Below are 25,047 nucleotides of genomic sequence, written 5' to 3'. Positions count from 1 at the left end.
CATACAACTCTTAATATAGTCTGTTAATTGACACTGTGCCTGCAGTTTAAAGTGCTGAATCTTTTTAGTTGGTGTAGACTCAATAATGGGACCAAAATAGCAATCTCCTCTCCCCCCCCCCCCCCCCCCCCCAAAAAAAAAAAAAAGTGGGGGGAAGCTGAGATCTTACCTACTGGGTAGGGGTATGTGGGGAAACAAAGGACTCAATGAGCTGTGGGATTTATTAGCCCAAATATGGAAACGTACGTTTGTTCTAACAAATGTATTTCAGGGAAATGTACTGCAGAATGTTTTTTACATCTACAAACCTCTGAAAATTGACCTTAGTTTGTATGGAATTTTGAAACAATTCAACAGGATGCATTTTTTACTTATGCTCTGTCCTTATTTATCTGTAGATAGCCAGATACTGCTAAAGCAGTACAATCTTGGACCTCTTGTCTGTTGTAGCTCTTATAGGCAGAATGCGAATAACAGATTCTCTTGAAACTTCTATGTCTTATGGGTTAACTCTCCGGAATGTGTTTTTAAAAGGTCTGCTATAATCGTAATAATATGATGTTGTAATGGTATGCAATGTTTGTTGGGGGGAGGAAATCTCAAACCATTTTCTAATCCTCATTACATCAAAGCAAGAATAGTTTCTGTCAATTCTCTGATACTTCAGCGTTAGAAGTAAGATATTTGGCTCAACTTATGTACTGTTTTAGGATCTTACTTTCACACTATATTAAATGTTTCAATGTTGAGTATTTTTAAGCTTCCATTGAACTTTATGGGGCCCTAATAGTGAAACTTTTCCAGTTTTTGAAACCTTGGCATGTGCTTGACTTTACAGGTGTAAGCATTAAAACTACCTGATTTGCTTCTGTTCTTCAGACAGATATGTACGTTACTACTGATACTCACTGTGAATTTTTCATCTGGTGGTCTCTATTTTGTGAAAAGTCTTTAAACTCGGAGGTAATATTTTGCAGCAGACACATTGTTATGCATGGCTTCATATTATGAGAATTTGACCCATCAATATTTAGCTAATGTAGACAAGGTAATAAGGACACAGAAGTATGCATGTCATTATTTTAGGTATCAGACAGCATTCTGTAATGAATACATTTGTTTCTTTCGCACTGAGTCATAAGGTTAATAGACTGCCACAAGCTGACATTCATTTCAAACCTCTGTGATTACTTATTATTCCTGTAAATGAGTCTCGCTACTTGATATTATTTTTCCTTTTTTATTTTTTTTTTGAAACTTTGTTTTACCAAACTTGAAACAAAAGAAGGCCTGTATTTGATCTACCCTTTCGTAGCCACTAATACTTACAGGCTTATGATTTTCTTGCTGTTCAATAACTGCAACTGAAGACAGTTGAGCAGTAACTTGTTGCTGTCTCTTACCCTAAGTAGTCACTCTATGTCAAAAATAGACCAAAGGGGCTGTGGAAAGTGGTAATGTTACAGGAAAAGTGAGAGAATATCTAACTTGCCTTCCCTTCCAAAGAAGCAGGAAAGGGTATGCAGTTGCTGATTGTTTATTGTATATCATGAGCTGCTGTCCAAGAAATTTTATTTCATTATGGAGATCAGCTCAGCAGGTAAAGTGAAAAGGGCTCAGAAGAGCAGCAAACTGTTAAAGGATTTTATGAGATCAGTATTTTAGTTCTTAACAGACAGTTCAAACTTGAAGAGTTAAATGTGTAATCAGCTTGGCTTGCTGAAAAGTCTGTCTTCAAAAACACCCAACCAAATAACAAAAAAACACTTAGTGTGCCAACTTTAGTGTATGCTTCTAGAACTGAATCCTGATTCATATGTAATGTTGTTTTGCCAGCCTTGACAATTCACTGAGTGCAGATTCCACTTTGTGTCAGACTATCGACAGAGCAGGAGTGTTCACCCAGACGGAGGAGAAAGTGGGATTGCTTCTACCAAATTCCTACAGAGTATTGCAGGTGGAGTAGGAAAACTGTTGATTTAATTGTGTACAGTTATTGAATATATCAACTGTTCTGGTTCTTCCCACTAGCAACTGCTGAGCTGTCCTGGGCTGTTCTAGGATTACAAAAGAGTAACTTGAGATAGTAAGGTCTTGGTGATCTGTCCCCATCTTTAAATGATCTTATACTTTTAATAAGTCTTGGCAACTGATACAGACTTGAAAAGCAACTCGAATTGGTTAGGTAGCTCAAAAAATAGCTAGAGGTCAGTGTTGCTTAAAAATCCACGGTGAGGAAGCCGGAAGTATCTCAAAACAAGTTGGGTAGGTTACGGTAAAAGTCACTATAACAACTTCAGCAGTGCAAAGGCAGCAGGAAACATCAAAGATAGTGAGATACGGGAGTTTTTTTCCTTCTCTTAAAGAAACAAGCAGTCTACCTGGGAACAGGTTTATGAAAGAGCTGGCATATGCTGTACGCTTAAACAAAATGACAATTCTGAATTGTACAAAAGCATTCAATATTGAAGCAGTCTAAATGAGTTGCTTTGTTTTCCTGTCCTGTTTTTCAGCATAGTAACTGGTCTATCTGGGTGGTGAATTAGCAATTCCCCAATACAAAATGAGCTGTGTTCAGGCCTAATCTCCTGTGGGTGCAGCTGTGCCATAATTGGTGCATCTCTGATTTGCAAACTGTACTCTCTTTTATGCAACATAAAAATTGGGCTGTTAAGCCCAACTGGACTGCCACATATTCATATGGAAGCAGATCTGTTATTTTAGGAAGACAGTGCAGGATATGAAACACAAACCCTGGAAGGGATTTTGCCTGCAGTCAGCTGAGTCCAATTATGATTATTAGCTGTCATATTATTAGTTGTGATTTTAGTTCTTTCTGGACCAAGCTTACACTAGGATTCACTGCTTCTGCACCTTCTTGTTGTGTTGGCTTCAAGGAGGATATTAGCAGCTGTCTCTGTGTTTATGTGGGTTCAGTAGTGTATCCAACCTTAAGCTCAGTGCTGAGACAGTCTGACTCTGCAGGAGCTATCTTACAGCTCCAGGTTCACTGCTTGCTATACTGGATCTGAACCGGCTTCTACGTTGCAACCTGACTGTTGTCCTAAGAGATGTGAGCCACAGCACCCTGCCGTAGCGTTGGAGCTGTGCAGGCCAGTAGTTATTAGCACAGAAACAGAAATGAAGAGATAGAATTGGCTGTGTTGGGTTGGGAGAAGTACTAAAATTAGATTTTAAAAAACCCAGGGGGACCCATCAGGGGTCCATGTGGAGACATGAAGATGTGGCTGCACCATGAACTCCAGCATGTATTTCTCTTATGAATTATTGCAATATCTTGTTTGTTCCAAGCTTTCTTTAATTGAGATAATGGGAAGTTGGCAATTGTAGTAATCAAAGATCTGTATCTATATATGAGAGAAGGAGTGAGAGAGACAAAAAATGAGATGGCAGTTAGTCTTAAAGGGTGCTTCATAAAGCTAGTCAATGAGTTACAAAACATAACCTTGAAGCATTAATACTTAGGGGTTTGGATAAAGTGTGCTGACAAACATTAAGAGGAAAGAATGGTTCTTAAGAACATTCATAGAACTGAAAAGTTGCAAATGTTGCTTCACTGTTTGAGTAATAATCCCTAGGGAAGGCAAAAAAGTTCAGGCTGTCTAATGAAACAGCCACTACTGAGGAATGTTGGAGAATCCTGGGGAACATTCCTGTTAAATGACATTGTAGTGGTTGTATATGAGCGAGAACCCCCTTGATAACTGTTCTTCCCTTCCTAAATTGCTCTGTTAAGTTGTCTAATGTTTTGAGCCCTCCAGCCAGTACTACTACAGAGATACGAAAGAGATCAGTAAGTGAGAGAGTAGTTCAGAAAACAACTAAACCCACATCTTTCTCTACAGCACTTAACAGAAAAGGAGTTAGTGTGTTGTCCTGGAGAGGCGATTCACACAAAATCTCAAAATACGTAGGTGGAGGCCTTCCAAGTCAAGACAGTTTAGCACAGCAAGTGCTTGCTTTTGGGAGCAGTTCAGGATCTCAGGATTATAGTAAGAGATAAGGCAGTAATCCTCATAGTTACACAGTTTAACACTTTTCATCTTCTTTTTTTCTGAAGAACTTTAACACCCCTGTTATTTGCCGAGGAAGGTTTGACATTCAGTGTAGAGCCTCTCGATGGCATGGAGGACTTGGTTCTCTACGCTTGCAAAAAGTATGGATTGAGGTGTAGCTGTGATAGATGTGAAGTTTCCTGCTTGCAGTTGGTCTCCCTCAGCATGCTTCAGTTACTCATTGCCACCAGTCAGCATCTCACTGGTACTTTGTGCATTTGTATTATACGGCAGCAAGACATTTATTCATATTTATACATGATACATACAGCTGGAATTAATGAGGGCCGTAATAAACCATAATTGGTTTTCCATCATGATCCTCCTCTGCTTCCTTTCTCTCTCAGAAGTCCTTTGACAAAGTGTTTTAAACTGGAACTAAGCAATCGTGCTGAGATGCTGCTGCTTATTTTTCCAGTTTTATGATTGAAAGGTGCTCATACCACTGAGCTTCACCATGATAGATGCAGGCTTCACCTACTTATCTAATCTGCAAAACTGCTAATCTACCTTAGTGAGCAGCAAAATTTAAAAATTGATGCGTCAACTGAAGTGTATTACGAAAGGGAAAGGAGATCAGCTTCTGGCTGACTTTTAATTTTGTTTTTACCTAGAGATAAATTTTCTGTAACAAGTAGTTCTAAATCAGTGAAGCCTTTTTCTTCTGCACAATTTGCTTTTTAGTGCTATCTATGTATATCATCGCATCCAAATGAGAATGAACTGGAATGAGTTAAGATTCAACTTTATAATAATCTTTAAAACTAAACATTTGTTCTTTTACATTGTGACTACTTAGCTTTTTTCTCTCATGTGATGATGAACGTTTTCTACTTGGTGCAGCAGTTTAAGAAAACAATCTTTTGTCTCATGCTCAGCTCATTGCCCAGCCTGAGTAATCCTACTTTCACACTTGGTAGATGTGGATAAGGCAGAAAGGACTCATCCTTTCTTGGACCAAAGTGCTGCTGCACAGAGTACTAAATAAACATAGTCCCTTGAGTTTCCCAGCCTCATAACCTCTATTTTCTGATGAGGTGGTGAGAGTGTTTTCTTTTTTTTTCTTGTCTACTTTGTCCTGCTATACCAGAGCTGTCATAAGGACTTCTCTGATTTGGGGAAGAGGAGGATGCGTACACACTCTCCTATTGTCATAAATTATTAAAGAAGAAAAAGCTGAATTAAGTCACTGTGTCAGTAAGGATTGATTTGATTTCAGAACATTCCCCAGTGTAAGTATTTGTTTCTTCATGCTTTCGCTTGATTGACTTTCTCAGGAAACCTCTAAGTTTAGCCTTTTAGTTCACCCTTTTGGACGAGGAAAGAATTGACTGCAGCTGCCTGTAGGCTTTGAAACTTGATTTAGCGGTAGCCGGTAGCCCTTTTAAAGTCTAATGCCCTGACTTGTTTAATCAAACCAGGACATTTTAAAAATCATGCTGAATAAATTAGTGATGACAAGTGTATGTTCTTTGTGCATGGCTAACTGATTGCTTGTTGACTGGCTCAAGGTGCTTACCAACTTGGCAAGGGAACCTAACAGAGCAAACAGCAAAGAAAATAAGAGATGTCACTGGCAATACTTAAGTAAAGTTAAGCACATGCCTAGGTTGGTGGTCCCCTTTTAAGTTTTCCTAAATAATGTTAAAATTTAGCCACATCTGAACTACAAGTATCACTTACTGAGTAATGCTGAAAAAGAAAATTCCAGTGCTGAAAAGTAACGAAGTTGGCTGTTGTCAATATATGCAACTTTCTCTTTCTGTAGTCCCTTAAAATATCAGATATTACCTTTTCTAATTATATACTATATATGTGATTGATTAAAATGATTATCAGACTGAAGTTCAGTTTACCATGTCACCAAGCATGGGACTGTACATCATACTACACTTTTTTTTTTAAAGCTCTGGCAGTGCAATTATGAACTGTTTCTCTTTTTAATTAATGGACATGTTACTTGATGGCAGTCTGCATGCTTCTGTTAAAAACATTTTGATAAGTACTTGCTTTAAACAATCTGCTATGCCTGAGTTTATTGCTGTTTTTTTTTTTTTTTTTTTTTTTTTAAAAAAGACTAGGCAATTTGATGCAACTTTAATTAGATCAAGTTTTAAATTACATTAGTTATAATATTATAAACCCGTACCATAGCATTAGATGTATATGGTAGCACTGTTTGCTATGACTTATTTGTCATCTGTTTCTGACAGGGGTGGAAAACATGTACAGAACATATAGTTCAGTTACCACTGAGTAGGGGTCTAGAGCTCCCTTGGCTTCCTCTTTAACATTATTTGTGGAGAAGTCAAGGAAATGAATGAGCAAGGAGATGTGAGTCCGTGTTTTTTCTCAGAGGTGGCTAACTGAAGATGCAGCCAGTGAAGCATGAACAAGATTTTGTCATCATCTACATCTCCATTTTACAAAAATTATGCAGTAGCATCTTTATGTGAAAAACTCATATACTGAGTGTCATTCACAGGCATGAGCATGGGGTAGGAAGATGAGAGATCTCGAGTTGTGTATTTGATTATGGCTTTTATTTGGTCCAACTTGGAGCAAGGAGTTACACACTATTTGCTTCCTTGTGCACAAAATGGTGATTATATTTGTCCACCTGATTGAACTGTACTGTAAAACAGTAAACTGGATAAACTTATATGGAGTTTCAAATGTGCAAAGTACTACACAGGTTTCAGTATTTTTGTCAATTCCTTAATGCTCTATTTTTTTTTCCTGGTCATTAATTCCCTTATTCTGACCTTCAATTTATCTCAGTGGTGAATTTGTAATGTTCTAAAGGAGTTATCTGCATTTTGGTTTTCATGCTGTGATAGAAAATTGATTCTAATGGGTTGGATTAGCTGAAGTGCTCAGTAAAATGTTTTGCAATGTTTCTTTCCCTTATGCATAGATTTGATGTTACAGAGTCTGTGCTCTGTACAGTAGTAATCCAGCTGCTCACGGGAACCCTGGGGCCCTGGTTCTGGAACTACACGGTAAAGCGAGCATTAATGCTATGCAGCAAACAACGGCGTGGACTAAGAGACAGCACCTTTGTCATGCACATAGTAACTGATACGTGAGAAGCATCTTGCTAAGGATATTTCACAAGTGCCCCAATACGAAGAGGGGAAAAATGTGTGCTAAGTCTGAATGAACATCTACTCCGACAGAAAACTGGTTTCGAAGGCATCATGTTTTACTTAAAAACAAAGCAGAAGGGTACCCATTAAACAGAAAAGTTTGCTTTGAACTTTTTTTTCCTGCCACAATTCTGGCATCACCTAAAAGATAACTAGGGTTATGGAAGCAGCTCTGTAAGGATGAGTAAAATAATTCTGTTGGAGCTGCTTTATTTTATTTTATTTTTAATTCAAATACCTTTCCACCAGAAAAAAAAGAATTGCTTGACTACTTCATGGAATTGTATCTCATATAATAGTTTAAGAAGTTGCCAGTTACTGACTAAAAATAGCTGTTTTGACCTATGTCACTTTGTCCTCATAATCTAGTCACTTAACTGTGCTTACAGCTTCGTTGTTAAGTAACTTAATTTCCTGGTTGCTTTTATTTTCGGAATGCTTTTCTTTATGCTAAAGGTATCCTTTTTCACTCTGGTTTACCACTCTTCAGAAAGGACTTTCTCTTCCTTATTTCAGCTTTTTATATACGGTGTATATGGGTTTTCTTTTTATTCTTCTAGTAAAATGGTATCATTAAAAGTGAATGGTCTGGGTTCCTTGGAATTTTTCATATTTGCTGGGTGATTAGCCAGGGGTTTTCCTTGAAATATTCAGGGGTATAAGAATAGTTTTACTTAGTGTGCTGCAGTTCTGAGCAGGCTATTAAAAAGTTATCTTGAGATTTTTGTGGTAAGTAGTTTGTTTAAATATCTTTTATTAAACCTGCATTGATGGTAATTATGCTGAAATACTAAATGAAAAACAGCATAATCTCTGCTTTCATGAGGCTCTTAAAATATACTTTAATTACGAGTTCTACTTTAGATTGAACAATATTAGCAATCCAGTATATCGTGTTACGTTCATTGGCTGTATCTGACACTAAGTGATATGTCCATTAAGCGTGCTCTGAAGATAGTCAAATGACATGATTTTTAAATACTTTGACAGTATATGAAAGGCTGGAATACTTAGTTTCAGGAAATGGTAATGCATCAAGCAATGACTTAAAGGAAGAGTTTAATCAAGATTTTAGCCTGTTGTGATAACAACTTTATGACTATGCCTGAAAAGACTCTTAGTTTTAAACTTTTTCCTTATTTCCTAAAACATTTTATGTCTCTAAGTCACTGGGATTGTGGTGTGTTTTTTTTTTTAATATTTTTTTATGATGGGAAGAAACTCGGCTTCTACAATGACAGTGAATCAGTTAACGATTTATCCTAATTCATTTTAAGTAAGAGGGAAAATTCTAATTCTTTGCATAGGTAACCTGGAACCAATAGGCTCATTTTAGTCTCCACCCTTGGAAAGGATGCTTTTGCATATCATGAAGGAAGTTAGTGCTACAAATAAATAAAAACTGCTGTGTGTAGTGGGTGAGCTGGGCATAAGCATTTTATCACTTTTCTTCCAGTAGCAGAATGCTAAAAGTTTGCTTATGACACTTCTCCTCACACACACTAAGTTTTACCAGCTTTTAGGCGTACTAATATATAGAAGAGACTTAATTTTCTCAAATGCTTACATATGTAGCTTCTTGTTCTGTAGCACCTCTAATTTCAGTCTTGACTGCTAAATGAAGATACTAATGCTTCCAAGTTTTTTACCCAGAACAAAAAGCCTCACAGTTATTTTACAATTTGAGGTCAGGTGATACAGAATTTATTTCAGTATTGCTTTGTTTCTGAGATGGCTAAGCTATAGGAAATATATATTTATGCTAGTTTCATATAGCAAATGCATTTCTAATGAGGAAAGTAGTAATAAATCCTCATTTTAAAAATACTAGATAACATGGCAAAACATGAAGTGAATAGATCACAATTCTTGCAAAATAGGTAAACCTTGTACTTGCATGGGTTGGATACGAAGGCTTTTGTAAAGCCATCAAGGAAAAAGAAAAAGGAAGTTCTTTTTTCTTTTTAAAAAAAGAATATAAATGTGCAGCATTCTAAATACATGCAGTTCTGCATATGTATTTTTGTAACTCTGCAATATCACCCTTTGTTACTTGTAATGGTGTAATTTGGCTTTTGCTTTAATGTTTTACCTCATATTTTGGTGTTTGTTTCATAGGCTAGAAGTAGGCAGTTTTAACTATGTGCTAATACAGTTTAGCACAGTATATGTTGCATAAAGAGGAATCACCGATGAGGGAGTTGGACTATGAACTTGCAAAATGGTCAGACGTTTTTTAGAAAATGAAATGTTAAAACAATGATTATGCTGCCAGTGTCGTCTTCGATGATAAAAGACGAAAGCGTGAAAGCTAGCAGGTAATCTATGCTAGTGTTTGGCATGACAAGAAAGCACATACAATAAAATAACAAAATATAATAAAAATAGTGATACATGTTGCAATGTATACAGTGCAATGCTTGCAGTCTCTTGCAAGAATTGGAGAATGTCTTTCGAAGATGCCTGTGAGCATACTGCTATCTTGTGAGCTCAGAAAGACGAGGAGTAAGGGATAAAATGTATATTTAAGAACACACAACACTTTTGCTTCCCCAACTTTATTTGAACGCCTATTTAATGTCTTCATTTACAATCTTTAGTTCACAATGGTAGCTGGTAAAACATTAACTTTTTTTGGACCAAGTTCCTGCTTGCCAGCTTCAGTTCTGCAGAACTCACATTTGTTGTTTGTTCTTAACACCAGTTTGCAGAATCAGTTTTTTTTCAAGTTCATGGCTTAAATGTTTTTCTCAGCCTTGCAGTTAAACGTTCTGTCTACACCTTTTTAGTTTGTTAAACTACTAAGTCTAGGGTCTTTGTAGCTTTGTCTTCAATATCTAATCTTTGTTCCTTGATTCTTTGCCTGGATGCGCCTGGTGGTCTTAACAACTTGACTCCAGGTCTTCTATTTATTTTCTAAAGGATGAAAAAGCCCCCAGTTTATTTGAATAAGAGCTCTTTGGGACTCGGTGGCTTTGTGTCTGTTGAGGAACTGCTGCAGTAAGTTCACGTCCATCTATTGTAGTGCAGGCATGTCTCAGGAAAACAGTTTGTTTCATTTTCTTCGTTTCATAGGTGTTAGGGATCCGCCGCATGTTGTGCGTTATGTCTCTGCATTATCCTAGCAACATAAACTGTTTGGGCAATGCTGACATGACTCAATTTGTCAGGAAACATCAGGCAAAAAAAAACCTGTCAGGTTAGGGGAAGTGTGGCCTAAGTGATTACTGAAAATACCTCAGTTCAGTTTTAGGAAACCTCCTTAATTTAGCTGTAAAATTTAGGCTGCTAGCCTTGCCCTTTTGTTTTTCTTAGGAAACCCACTGTAGCATTTAAGCAAATAAATAAAAGCACACGGAGAAAATAGAATCAGACTTTGAACTGGCTGATCCCCTTCTTTTTTTGAAATATTTCTGCTTTCCTGCAGGCCTATTTAGGGCACCAGGCTGTTGGTCATGTTTATCTGACATGCTGACTTTTGCAATAATAAATGGAGTACCAAAGGCTTTTCCCCCACTTTTGATATCAGAATGCTGTCTTTATGCATTCAAGCAAAAATATTTTTCACTGTTAGTCAATGAATGATCCACTTAAATTGGGTTTCAACAGTCCTTAGCATAGGAAGATGTACTTCAATGTACCACTGAATTCTGTATAAAAATGTAATTTACTCTCTGGAATATATCAGAAGGTGTTTTTATCCCTCCTGCACTGGAGAATAAATTTCCCTGATCACTAAAGCAGGCTAGATATTTTTTTTTTTTTCTCCAAAAGGTCAGTGTGGGGAATATGGAAGGGCTTTAACCAGTCTAGGTTCAAAGTGACCAAGCAACTTTTCTCTGTTGTCCAGGTTTTTGCTTTGTTTTTTAGGTACCTTCCCACTTCTCCTGGAACTTAAAACCAGTAAGGTGACTGAGGCAGTTCATGATTCTTTTTGTTACTAGCACATTTTATCCTGAAGTAACTTAAACATACAAATTAATCATTAAGGTGGAGGGAGGAATATCTTCTGGATTGCCTGGTATATGTTAACATTTTCCAGGTAATGCTGTACATTATCTTTTCATCTTTCTTAACAAAACCATTGCTGCGTTGCTTTTTAGTTAGTATTCTTTCTTTTTTATTACTGTGTGGCATTTTAAGGGCTGTCTAGCACTCCTAGGAGATCTGGTAGCAGTTCACTAGTGTTGCATTTGGAGGCTTTAATTTTCTTCCCAATTATTCCTCCTTTTGCTTCCTCGTTTTCCAAGTCTGTAGCTGCACAGTCACTTTAGCTCAGCATGATTTTGTTCTGCCCCAAAAAAGACTCAAAAAGACCTTTCACTGCCCTCTCCGTGGTGCGTGCATCACTCCCGAGGCTGTACAAAATGGATAAAGAAAGCTGATCTGCTGGAAACTTGGGCAGGAACCTTCCCCCCCCCTTCCTTTTTTCGTTATTTTAGCTAAGCCAATTTCCTGATGTAGCTGGTGGCATGAGAGTGTAGCCTAGTGGTGGTGCAAAAGAGAAGGGACTAAGCAGTTGGTTTTGGGGGAGGCGAAAATGGTTGGAGAAACAGAGGCGGGGATGACTGCTCCTTTTTTGCAGCACAGATTTATTCCAGTTTACAATGACACAGAATTACAGCAGAAATTGCAGCGAAATGAAGAGAGGAACAGCAAGCCACCTCTCCCTTTGACCCAGCTTCTCTCTCCAAGCGTCGTTCCCCTTTGTGGTCTGGCTTCGAGGAGTTGCCCATCCGGATTCCTGTAGTCACAGACTTCTAAGGGCAGAAGTGACCGCTTGGCAGTTGAATCCTGTGATAAAATTTCACTGGGTAATTGCAGCTTCAGGCCTGTACTCCACTGACATAGAGCTTATCTGTTAAAAAGCCATCCAGCAGTGATTTTAATGAGTGCGGGGACAGTCCCCTGTAAGTAATATGTTGCAGTCATTTTTCACCCCTGCCACTAAGAACTTGCGCCTTATTTGTAGTAGCAGTTTAGGTGGTCCAGTTCTTGCCAGCAGATCTTATATCTTTGTTTTTGGCTTAAGGAGCAGTTTAGCATCCAACATCTTTATGTAGAAATTGAAGTTAAACCTGAACTCTGTTGTGCAATATGATGCCATAAGTCAAGAAGGAATTTTTGACCAAATATCATTCTTGTGGTTAGTTCTGAACTGTTTCCAGCTGCCTTGTCCATTTTTTTTTTCTTTAATTGTGGAGAGCAGAACTAAGGGCAGCATAGTGAAGGCTGTTACCAATGGCTGTGTCTGTAGCTGATAGCACAATCTTCCTAATCTGAATCTGGACACTGCACCCATGAATTTGGTTATTACCTTCAATAGGCTACCAGTTTCTTCTAAGAGTTTCCATTTTTTTTGGAAACCTTATCTTGAATACTTTTCATACTTCATTTTGAATGATTTGGATCTTTAGGTGTGTGTGTGTGTGTGTGTATATATATATATATATATATATATATATATATTAATTAGTGCTGCCAGAAGAAACCTGATTTACTAGCCAAGTAAGGCTATAAAGTTGAGCTGCCTACATTAGTTACCAGTCACTCCTCCTGTGAGTTTTTTCAGCTCCTTTATGTTCTTCTAGGTCATTGACAGGAGTTGTGAAATAGGCTAAAATACGTTTGTGTTAAATCCATGTAGGCTCACTGAATTTCTTCAGCCCTTCCTTGACTGGATGTACTGAAAACACATTTCCATACTAATCTTAAAAGCTAAGGGGAAGCAATTTTTCTTTAATCATGGTTTTTTATGTGCTGTACTTTTCTTGTACAACCTAAGCATTTGCAGTTTTTCTTGCAAGGTATTTTAAATGCTCCACCTGTTTGGGAGAAAACTGAAAACACAGATTTTAAGAACTTTTTAATTTTTCTGGGAATTGATTCCCCCCTTGCCCCCTGCAAGCATCTCCTCCCAGACCAGTTTTGATTATATTATTAATGAAATCAGGATATAGGAGGACCCCTAAAGCTTTTTCCCGTGTATTTCATAGCTACGTGCTTGACATAGTGAAAAGACAAATCTACAAAGCAAAAGTGCGTAAAGGAAATTATCTTTATTGCAATCTTCTCTAGCTTTACTCCGACAGCCCCAGCCTCCCAAGCCAAGCTCTTTTGCATTACAGGCTGATAGAGGCTGGCTACGTAACTATTGCTGCTCTCCCCTCTTCTTTCTTGCCTTTTACGCTCTCCTCTGTTGCTGGCTGCTTCACTGCTCTTTTATGGCTTTGGGAGGGAGCAGTGAGAGTTTGCAGTAGCAACAGCGATAAGGTTGGGCGCCTCATATCCTGTTTGCGTGCTGTTGGTAGAGGTGCCACGTGCCGATTCTGCTGTCTGTTCCCTAGGTGCGGATCCTGCTCTTAGGGAGCTGTTCGGAAAGTCTCTGGGCTGCTGGAAAGGTGACGTTGCACAGAGGCAGCTGGGTGCAGTGTTTTTCTACAGTGGGCTGCAAGCAGCAGCCGACGTGTAGAGGATTCACAGTAAGAAGAGAGATCGCATTGAACCCAGTGTACACTTGCCCTTTTGCTTTCTTGTCCTTTTGAGGATGTGCTACAGGGAAGCTAGATGCTGCCTCATAGTTATTGCTTGCTCATATTGCTTTGCTGCTAAAAATGAAAATATTTTTTGGCTAGACTGGAGGATCTACTCCAAAATGGGAGTAAAGGCTATAGAAAGAATTTGAGGTAGTACACACTGATCTGATATTAAACTTGCTTTTACAGTCTTGTAGGTCATTTCCCCCCCCCCAATAAACAAATAAATAAATAAAGATTATTCTTGTTGGCTATGCAGCTGTACCTTAATATCAGTAGAATCCTTACAACAACAAAGCATGTGTCCAAAGACTGGTTTTGAGTATTTTAGGAAGAACTTCATGATTAGGTTTATGCCATTTTTATTTGGAACTAACCCAAAGGATTATTTTTGGTACAGTGTTGTCATATAAGACAGTATTATGGCTTCCTATTATAACCAGAAAGTCCCTCCTCTTTATATTTTTTCTTTAATTACGTTTCTGGAATTGATTTGTACGGCCTTGCTTTTCCCTCTTGCTAGCACTGAGACTTTTGCATGATCTTTAAAACAAAGTCGTAACTTGAGTCTTTTTTGTAAACTTTTCCTTCCTGCCCTTCTACAAAACATACTAGCTATGGTAGAACCAGAAGTGGTTTCTCTTCTTGGTGCATGCTAGATACTGAATTGTGTAATCTTTAGCAACGCAGTTGACTCTGCAGTTTACATAGGCATAAGCTCTTCAGGGATTCAGGTTTATCTTGCGAGTTTGGTGTGTCTCAAAAAGTGGGGAATAAAAATCTTTCCCAGATTTTATCATCTGAAATCAATTCATTTTTTTTTTTTTTTTGGTGGACAAGGTTAAAACTGAATATTTAACTGACCAGGATCAGTTGCAGAAATAAACCAACTGTTCCTTTTGACAAAATGGATTTTTATCACACTGTGAAATTAAAGAGAGAAAAAAACCCATGGCATGGCTCTTTAAACAAAGAAACTAAAATATATTTTGCTTTCTAAATTATCAATGCCTCTTTTGTTTTTCTGAGTATTCTTGAATTTTTATACTGTGCATGATAGAGGAATGCTGCTGAGCTTGCAAATAATTGACTTGAAATTGCTTTGAATAATTTTGGCTTTTTTGGCTTTTTGTACCTAATCAGAATTGATGTGACTGAAGTGCAAATCTTCATAATAATCATGCATTTACTGGCAGTGATCGGAGGACCACCTTTTTGGCAATCTCTGGTAATTTTGTTGTATATCCTATTTAATGTGTATTAAGCAATATAAAATAAGAATGATCTAAGAGAAAGCTGGAAGAATTACCTGTATAGAAAATCAGTTTCGTTTGTGAGGGAAAGCTCTACCTTTTCCTCATAAAATGGAAATACCTATTCTTAAGTATGATTTTTAAATGGCAATGATTATGCACTCTGGTTTTACCAGAGTTATTTGAAGAAGCCATTATTTTGTGGTGTTTGGCAGATGGAAAAATATCAAACAATTCACTAACTTAACTGCAATATGTGGATATTAGTTTGTCTTTTGCTGGAGTCCAGCTGCTTTTGAGTGATCTAGCCAAAGCTTGAATGAACAGCAAGCTAAATCACCAGCTGAAGAACACTGAATTGGTTGAAGCTATGGGGGAAAATTTTGGAGCACCGTTGATAATCCTCAGTAGCTAATTTGGTCTGAATGTGGAAAAACTGCCATTTATATATGTACATGTATTAAATATATATATTTTTTAAACGATGTCGGCATGCACGATCAGGATCGCCTGCTGCGGACTGATTACATGTAGATCCTGCAGATTTTTAATGAGACTCACGAATCCCTGTCAATTGGCAAATTCACGGGATATCACAATCTATTTTTATATTGGTATTATTGAAGTCCCCCCCCCCATTCCTCCTCATGGCTATTGAGACAGCATTGCCCAGAGAGAAGCACTGATACAACAGATTGAGAGAACTTCTGAAGTATTGATTTCATGGTAGGTTTTCCTTCCCGAGTGATGTTTGTGTATTTGATGAAAGCACTTTTCAAGGTGGGTAAGGAAATCTTAGTCTGCAAGAAAACCAAGAGATAGTCAAAAATTACTGAAACGCTCTAACCCAAATCACTGAATTTCTAATCTGCTCCATAAAAGTAGATAAATGAACCCTATAATGTTGTAGAGTGAATCTTGGTTACCTCAGTTTTGCTACATGTGCTTCCGGGTTTACAAGACAGCAAATAGATGAAGAGACCCCTCTGAAGCACCTCCAAACTATTACATAATCTGCAAAGTAAATGCCACCTATAAAATTGAGTGTGGACAGAATTATTATTAAAAAAAAAAAAATCCTACTAGTCAGCTTACTGATGCCAAACTTTTCTAAAGACTTTAGTGTGGTCAGCATCCATAAAGCTGCTCTTCTGCATTAGAAACAGGGATTCCCCATTTCACATTCTGTTTTCTTTTTTCACCTTAAAAGAAAACAATTGCTGCTGCAGCAGCTTCTGGCTTGATTTGGTGCAAGATAATACTTGCATGAGAAGGTTTAAAATTCCCTTTTATTACTTAATAACTGTTCCCTTTTCAGCCAAGTGCTGCTGCAACAAAGGACTTTTGAAATTTCAAGACTTTGCTTAGATCCCAAAAGGTTAAAATATTTCAAAATCCAGTGTTGGATTTATGGATGTGTTTCTCCAGAGAGCAAACTTTAGCATGTTTCCCATGACAACTAGGTATTTCCCTTTCATTCCACTTGTGAGATTTTGTTTTTGTTTATGGAGATAGACATTGCTTACTACTTGCAGAAGAGAAAAACAACACAAAGGAAGAAAAAAACTCTCTTCCTTTAACATGTCATATGACAGCAAAACTGGTGTTTTGGTTTGTTTTTATAAGGGAAAAAGAAATTGATGGAATACAATACCTGGTTGTATGCTCAAACATTCCACTTTTTTTATGCTAACATGTGAAAAGCAAACCAATCTGAATTTTTTTTGAACGCAGAATTGTGTATTTTGTCAATTATCGCTTTCATTAGCTTTCTTCTTTTTCCTCGTGAAATGGTGCATACTAGTCCTGGCTTCCTCCTTTCTCTCAGTGTAGGTTCTCTTTAAAGCTTTTTAATATGCCATTCTGCAAGGCTTCTGGCAATCAGTAACTTCTGGTGAGTACTATTTCAGCAGAGATCCTCATTTAGCAAACGTGAGTGAGCAAGCTTAGGTTCAGCTTGCTTGATATATTTATCATTGTGTTTAAAGGGAGAAGTGCTAGAATTGCTTCTATTTTATTCCACAGTAGAATTCTTAAAAGAATAAAGAGTTCATGAATATAAAGTGAGCTTGGTTTTTACCCTTTATGGGTTATTATCTCTATTGTAGATGTGGTAGAAGTGCATGTAGACCGAGCTCTACACTGCAGCTGGGATCCAGCCTTGCCTGAAGGGCCAGCAGAATGCTATTACTTGCCCAGTTGGTTAAGCTTTTTCTAACTGTGAGTTAACCAGGAAGAGTTTCTGGAGGGAGGGTCTCTGTGTGTCCGCTTATGGACGTCTTGGGTGCTTTTCAGTGTTGCTTTGCTAAGCCCTTAGCTGTGCTCTTTTCCTATCAGTTTCCCACTCCTTTCTGTTCCCCATTCTTTGTTGCTTAGAGGTTTGATTGCACGTGGCAGGATCCAGAACAGGTCTGGAAATATCAAATTGATTTTTCTGGTGAATGACTCTGGATTCGCTTTAATGTGTTCTCTGGCAAACACTGTGTAATACATTCTTTGCCTGCTGCCACTTGTTTCTACTAGCATGGTGTTTTTTTTTTTTTTTCCTGCCAGAATTCAGAATTCTCCCTTAACCAGGAGGTACTATGTATTCAAAAGCTTTCTATGCAGCCTCTCTTCTAATCATCTTCAAAGGATTTAACAGAAAGCATAGTTTGGCTATGAAAGAATTGGCCTGTGATACTTTTTTTCAGCAGTATTATATAGTCTTCAGAAGAGCTGCTGATGTTTGACTTCTAGCGAAGCCTGGGTGAATTACCAGCAAGGTCAAAATAATTGCATGGACTTCAGTGATATGTGGAACACCAGACAAGGAAATCCTGTGGTTCACCCTGTGTTTGCCTCTTGTTTAAAAAGGCTGGGACTGAAATGCAAGCCTGTAGGAAGATCTCTAGGTACAACTCTCTCTCCCTCCCACTGTTCTTTTTTTGTTTTTTTTTTTTTTTTGTATTTTTTTTTTGTTTTTCTTTTGCCATGCTATTTGCTTGCCTGTGCTGCTGTTAACTCTTGGCCCTGCTGCATCCGTTTCAGATGCAAAGCAATTTAGTAAGCACTGCCTTCTTAGACCTCTCCTCTGACTTCATCCCTGCCAAACTTTTGCAAGTAACTTTGTTTCCTGTTGTTTATTTCTGCCAGCTAAGTGCAGTTTAAGACCAGTCATTCCCTGCTGATGCAACTATCAGTGGAAGCAAGAAAGTGTGTTAACATCCATCTTTGCTAGAGCCTTATTACCAGTGTGGTCTCATCCTTCTCCCCTTGCTCAGCATGATTCTCAGAGCCTTGTTAGGAGTGGCTTGGAGATCCTGTTTCATTTTATTGTCCACTCTGTGGCAGTCTATGCCTTTCTTTTGTTTACTTGTCATTATTCTTCCCTTTAGCATCTCTCTGAAAACATTTTAGTTGACTAACAGGGCAGCCTGAGCAAGGGAGAAGTATGCTGGGGAGTGCCACGAAGCTGTGCCACCTGAGAACCCTGCAGGACAGTGATTTGGAGAGGTGGTCTGTCTGCTCCTCTATAGGCTCTGTAAGAGAAAAGCATGAAGAGGTAGAGCTTCCTCTACCTCACAATTTTCGTATGTAGTCATGAAAACACTGAGAGATCATTAAGCTGTTAAACACAGCAGAAAGCTAAGAATCTGTATCTACTGAAAGCTATGCTGACAGTGTAATTCAAAATACTAAAATAGAAACAACTTGACCTCATCTGAACTTCTGTATGTAGTTGGACTCTCTGCTGTTTGGGATCTAAATGTGTTTATTCCCTTGTGAGTGGTATGACTGCAAATATTGAAATAAGAGACCAAGAAGACTTTTAGTAGTTGCTAAAGCTGGATTTTTTTTTTCTTGGAATTTTTCTCTCAACACCTGCTTCCATAACATGCTTGCTGTGATTTGTTGTTAACTTTCTTCACTATTTCTAATTTCCTCTTTCTGCTCAAAACACTGCTGTTAAATGAAAGAAAGGCACTAGTCATCTTCAAAGTTGCCTGTGCTCATTTTTCACTTTAGCAACCCTATCACTTGCTCTCTTAAGCTGGGAGACTGAGATGAACCATCTGATCTTTGTTTTCTTTTATGGCCCATAGGGTAGAATCCAATTTTTAAGGATCTTTGTGTAATCAGTAGACTCTTGCGTTGCCCAGGTTGGTTCGAGCTGCAGCTATAAATTTTTATGATGGGCTCAGGAAAAGATCACCAATGCACTTCTCTGCCTGATAGGTGAGAAACTTAGCTAGGAGTTCTCAGTGTTTGGAAGGGTAGTACTGGGAGCAGGTTTCTGCTCATTAATCTGCTTTTGATGATTCTTTTTCAGGTAATGAAAGAAAAGTCTCACTGATCAGGGAAGTTTGATGGAAGGATAATTGGGAAAAATACATACTTCTCTGATATGCTTTCCAGAAATTTAAATCTCTGTATACCAGAGAGAGGAAAGCACATATGTTGTTAGAAAGTGGAGTGTTTGAGTGCACCAGAAGTATGTAAAACTTGTTTTATTTTGTTTGTGTATACTTTAACTTATTATTTCTCTACCATTAAGATTCCAGTGCTGAATATTCAGGTGAAAATATTCCCAGCTCTCTGTACTGTTGCTGGAACCATATTCTCCTGTACAAACTACTTTGGTGTAATCTTCACAGGCGGAGTTGGCAAAAATGGATCCACTATAGCAGTGAGTACTCGGTTCTGCTGCTTTTACTTCCTCTTCAGCACCCTGTGGCTTTACAGACATGCCTTCAGTTGTGATTTAACATAAGACCTCCTACCTATAAAACAGTTTCCTTTCACTTACTTGCTGGCTTGGAAAAAAGGTAAATATTGTTTGTGTGAGAATAGTAGTTTTAGGAGTGAAGAAAAAAAATTGAAAATGTGAGTGATTAAAAATGCTTGTGGTACTTTGATATTTGCTTTTGAGTTAATGATAGAAAAATTATGCAAATGTATGCTCCCCTAGAGAGTTCACAAAGCCCAGTGCAAAAATCCATTCAGAAGGAAGTTTGTCAAGAAGACTGGCTATGGTTTTCATCATTCTAGAAGAATTGTAATGTTCATGTTATCAGTGAAAAGCACAAGTGAGGGAAACTGGAAAAGTCTCTTCTGCTTCAGAAGAGAAGATGATTGATTTTGGAGCCCAAGGAGTTTTCCAAGAACCATTCTACACCAGTGTAACTATTATTTTCTTCCTAGAAAATGTTTTGTTTAAATTTGTCTAGCAGCACAGAAATATAGACAGTAGTACTGTCTTCTGTCACTTGGCTAACAGAATCAGCTCCTACCTGTTCAGACAAGCGTCAAAACTGTGCGTTTTTTGCTCTCTACAGGCTCTTCTCCCCCCTCATCTTATTTTTGAGACTATGACTTAAACTAATTTATAACCTGTACACAAGGCAGGTGGTAGGATGTCAGCACAAGAAAGGGCTCAACCACATTACGAGACAGCGCTCGTTCAGATTTCACCACGCTTTGTTCCTGCTTTTGTGTGTTCTGAAAGACATGTTTTAATGTGACGATAGTTACAAACCACCTGTCTGCAAACTGCATACCATGCAAATAATTTGGTTTACTGTTTTTTTGTTGTATTTTTTGTTTTTGCAATGTGTGTATACTTGGTTAATTAAACGCTTTATCTTACTGTAGGGAACAAGTGTCCTCTCACCTTTTCTTCATATTGGGTCAGTGATTGCATTAGCTGCAATGATCTACAAGAAATCTGCTGTGCAGCTCTTTGAAAAGCATCCCTGCTTGTATATACTTACTTTTGGTTTTGTATCTGCTAAGATAACAAATAAGCTAGTGGTAAGTGCCTCTGAATCATTGAGTCTCTTCTGTTATTGCAGTAGAACTTTTTTTGTAGCTTTTAAAGTCCTGTGCCTATTTCATCAACTAACTTTATTCTGGTTTGTGTACTGAAATGATAAAATATTTGCATTTCCTTTGTTAAAGAAGCTGTGAAGGGCAGGGAATGGAACTCAGAGCCTTTCTTTGCATTTGAAATGGGAGTAGTAAACTTCAAGCTCAGGCCATGGTTACACAGTTTGTGCCAGTACAGTTTACAGTTCTCTAAGTTCTGTTCCTCTTCCCCGGCTACTCATTCACGTTTCTGCAATGTGTTTGTGCATGTGGATGATGAACTGGGCTGGGAATAGAGCTGACTGAAAATCTCCCCACGTGCAGAAGGGAGGAGAGCCTGCTGGGGGGAGGAGCAGGGGCAGAACTGCTGAAGCCAGCTGAAGAGTTCTGACGGAAGTTATTTGTCAAGTTTAGAACTGTTACTTGAGGTTCACCTTAATAATTGTAACCACTATTTCTCTCCAGTTGTTTAACTGGTTTGTACTAGGGAACAGACAGCAATGCTGTCAAGAGAGGAGGGGAACTGCTGTTGAATGGAGAGCTGCTGCCCCACACCACCTCCTTAGCTCTGAAGGCGTGCCTTGTATTGCCATGTGAGTTGGATCAGTGTTGGACATAACTCACATGGAGAAAAAATAGGTTATTTTTGACCAAGATCTGTTCACCACACAGCCGCATAAACAGTTCTGCTGGTAGAAGTGAGGATGTGGTGCAGTACAGCCTCTGTGCAGTATGCGCGTGAGCACATGGAGGAGGGCAGGAAGACTGCGCTTGGGCACAAAAAAGCACAATCAGTGGACTTGCACCAGGGAGGCATGGTAATCCTCATCAGACAGCAATCAGCTGGTGAAGTGTGAGGAACACCAAGTATTTCTAAGATCTAGCAGTTGTGAATTTTTGTTTCGAGGCTCAACTAAACCTAAAATTCACTATTCTGCTTGCAGATTGCTGTTTTCTTTCTGGCAGGAAGAAGAGCTTGTGTGCTAGAGAAGTGTAATTTTTCTTCTGTAGCTAAACTTTGTGTGAATGAGAGACTTCTCTGCAAGCTTTGCATTTTGTGTAGCTTTAGACTCTCATAGCTAAAACAGGATTACTACTGCTACTTAAGTACTTGATGCATCTCATAGTAAATGTGGCTTGAATGAGAACTTTTTTGGTTGTGCATTCTGAAATCACTCTACCTTTGCTGAAGTATTGTTTATTACTTAAACCTTTTTATTTAGGTTGCACATATGACCAAGAGCGAAATGCATCTGCATGACACAGCATTCATAGGCCCAGCACTCTTGTTTCTGGACCAGTATTTCAACAGCTTTATCGATGAGTATATTGTACTTTGGATTGCCCTGGTAAGTATGGGCTCACTTTGCCAGCAATCATTACAAGCATTTGTATTCTTTCTCAAACACTGTTTGCCTTGGCTGGGGCTAGCTGACTTGCCTAGAGGATGATGGGCTGGGATCATATTTTCCTGAGCCAATTTCAAATAGGATTCCTGCAAACTGAGGCAAACAAGATATGCTTGGTGGTGTGGACTCTTGTGCGTAATGTAAATGGACTTTTAAAGCTATGTAGCAAATCTTCAAAGCTTAGAGTATTTTGAAGATCTGTGTGGGTGTATTGTTAGCAAGGGAATACAGTATGTGTGAAGTGTATGGCTCTGCCTTAATCTCTTGAAGACATTTCATCTGTCATTAGTAGCTGCAAACATTAAGAAAAGTCGTTTTAAGGTGAACATGTGCTTACAGAGCACTCGAGCTTATTCTACTAAATCAGTGTAAAGCTTTTAATAAATAGAACTGATATTATCACTGTTCAGAGTTAACGGGGCGTTTCATTGTATCTGTATAGTAATTTTAGCTTTTACCTCCCTCTGACTCTAGAATTAAAACCTGTATGTTTTTACAAAGCTGGAAGACAACCCAGTATCTTTTAGAAACTACAGGAATAAACATTCACTAAAGACAATTGAAGATTTAGTTCTAGAAAAGCAGATGCTGAGTGCCTTTATTCTGAAGAATATGGACCATGTGATTCTCTTGTGTCATGGAGACATGGATCTAAATGCATGTAATTTTTCTTTTCCCTTGGCAGATCTTCTCTCTCTTTGATCTGCTTCGATACTGTGTCAGTGTGTGCAATCAGATTGCTGCCCATCTGCACATCCACGTATTCCGAATCAAGTCGTCTTCCACGCATTCTAATCACCATTAGTAAATGGGGGGGGGTGTTCATAAGGAGAAATAAGAGTGAGTTTTCTACGTGAAAAAATATAAAGATATGTAGGAGACTAAGGCAAAAGCAGATAAGAACAAATTAATTTATGATAATCAATGTTGTATAACTTTTATTCTTTGTTATCAGTAACACTCCTTAACTAGTCTCCTGCCTGACAGAGTGAATTCCAAGTACACCCTAGTCAACTCTACATGTAGTTAACTCTACTGGTTCAATGCCCAGGAAAGCATGCAGGGAGTAATGCTCTGTCTTTGTTACTACCTTGATTACAAAATAATCTATATATGGTGAATGGATCCCCAAACAACTCAAGTTTCTAATGTAGTATAATTACAAGCTGCAATACAACTTCCTTTTAATTTTAATATTTCATCATCTCTTAGTGAAATACTTGTTTAGTGTCCACTTGAAATTTATTTACTAAAGACCTGAGCTGGTAAAAACAGAGATATCGCACTAGCTTGTGTAGCTGAAGTAACCGACAGGGTTTGAGTCCAGATTGATGTGGTTCATTTGCTTATGCATTGCTGATAAAAGTTGTTTGTTGCTAAAGAACAATACATTGAGCAAGGTTCTGCAAGTCAAAGGGATGACTGGCATGCAAAATAGTGTGGTATCTTTGTCAATTTTATTTTTTTAAATAAACATTATCTAAAAGACAACTTATTTCTCAATTTTCTTCAGTGGAAAGACTTTAAAAAGAAAATTTTACTGTTTACTTTTTTATGTATAAAACTTAAGCAAAATTTCCTTTCTGCTCTTAATAAATAAGACTTCTGAGAGCACCAGTTGTCTTTATATGTGTCTGCTGCTCTGTCCTGCTCGGTGAAAGACTTAAAGTGCAATCCTGCCTGCTGTTTAGAAAGCAATTTTCTGATGCTTTACTTGTGTATAGTACTGTCATCCTGGGGTTTCTAAAAGCTTTCTGTACTACATAGCACAGTAAGTCCTGTTTTTTGTCTCGTTTTTTCCTTTTTTTAATGCCATTTCGAATGTGGACTGACTCAAGGTGGCTAAGCTAAATTTAATAGAGGGCTTAACAAGTAAAGTGCTGCAGCATGTGCCACAGGCCCTGGCATTCAGAGGAGCGTTTCAAACCCTGAAAGAAGTGCCTAGGCTTGCTGTGCAGAGCACAAGGAGTGCATGCAGAGCACGTTCTGCTGTCGCCATCGAGGAGCTGCTCGGGGCCGGTCGGTGGGAAACGCTATGAACCCAGTGGGTGAAATCCTAGCCCTCCACCTCTGAAGCATCTCGGGATGGTAGGAAGATACTTTTGTCTATTGGGAACCCAGAGCTGCAGTAGTCCAGAGGACGCTTGTGTGCGTCTCTCCTTTCAAGGAATTGAGCACAGCTCACTTTTAAGAGTAACAGAAGTATTGCAACAATAAATCAAAACACCACTTGGCCCCAGGAACTGGTGACATGCATTTCCTGTAATACCCTAGCAATTGGAAAACATGCTCAGGAAGCGGGAGAGAAAATTCAGTTCCTTCCTCACCCTAGAGAGCTTTTAAACCCCTCTTTCCGTCGCCTTGGGCCTGTGGCCGGTGCTAGCGCTATCATGGACAGAGAGGGGAGTTTTCCAGGAACTGTTTCCTTGAAGAGACTCTAGCTTGGGCTCGAGCGAGAGAGCGCCAAAGAAGCGTAGCTTTAGGTGCTGAAATGTCCCCCTCTGAGGGGGAAGAACTGGGTCTGATCTCTGAGATGTCACAGGAAGCAAAATGAAGATGTTGACTTCCCCAGCTGAGCCTTTAGCCCCTGGATGTGTTTGGTCTTGCAGTTTTTCTGGCCCAAGGAGTCTTTTCTTCCTGTAGGGTGATGCTGTTTCAACAGAAGTGGCTTGGAGATCTGCTCCTAGGAGCCTTCGGGCGCACTTGGGGAACACGGTGCTAGGGCATGGGAAAGCTTCTACAGGATAAGGAGGAAATCTAATGAAGGCCTGTCCCCT

At 38.6% G+C, this 25,047-nt stretch overlaps 1 protein-coding gene across 4 annotated transcripts in view; it reads left to right on the top strand.

The window, feature by feature from the left end:
• The window catches only part of CEPT1 (choline/ethanolamine phosphotransferase 1), a 32,247-nt gene extending 8,486 nt beyond the window's left edge, over window positions 1–23,761 (top strand). For 3 of the 4 annotated variants that reach the window (XM_062594889.1, XM_062594886.1, XM_062594888.1), the window contains exons 5-9: window positions 14,905–14,989; window positions 19,552–19,683; window positions 20,649–20,807; window positions 22,085–22,210; window positions 22,956–23,761. In XM_062594889.1, coding sequence (XP_062450873.1) covers window positions 14,905–14,989; window positions 19,552–19,683; window positions 20,649–20,807; window positions 22,085–22,210; window positions 22,956–23,075 — 622 coding nt within the window. In that variant the 3' untranslated portion in view covers window positions 23,076–23,761. Of the gene's footprint in view, window positions 1–6,993; window positions 7,079–14,904; window positions 14,990–19,551; window positions 19,684–20,648; window positions 20,808–22,084; window positions 22,211–22,955 lie in introns of all 4 variants that reach the window. The other variant, XM_062594887.1, reaches the window with a different exon arrangement.
• Window positions 23,762–25,047: the final 1,286 nt, after the last annotated feature.

This window comes from Rhea pennata, chromosome 25 (genome assembly GCF_028389875.1).
Source record: "Rhea pennata isolate bPtePen1 chromosome 25, bPtePen1.pri, whole genome shotgun sequence".
NCBI lineage: Eukaryota > Metazoa > Chordata > Aves > Rheiformes > Rheidae > Rhea > Rhea pennata.
The sequence above is the reverse complement of the archived record's forward strand: the minus strand, read 5'-3'. Positions and strand labels throughout refer to the sequence as shown.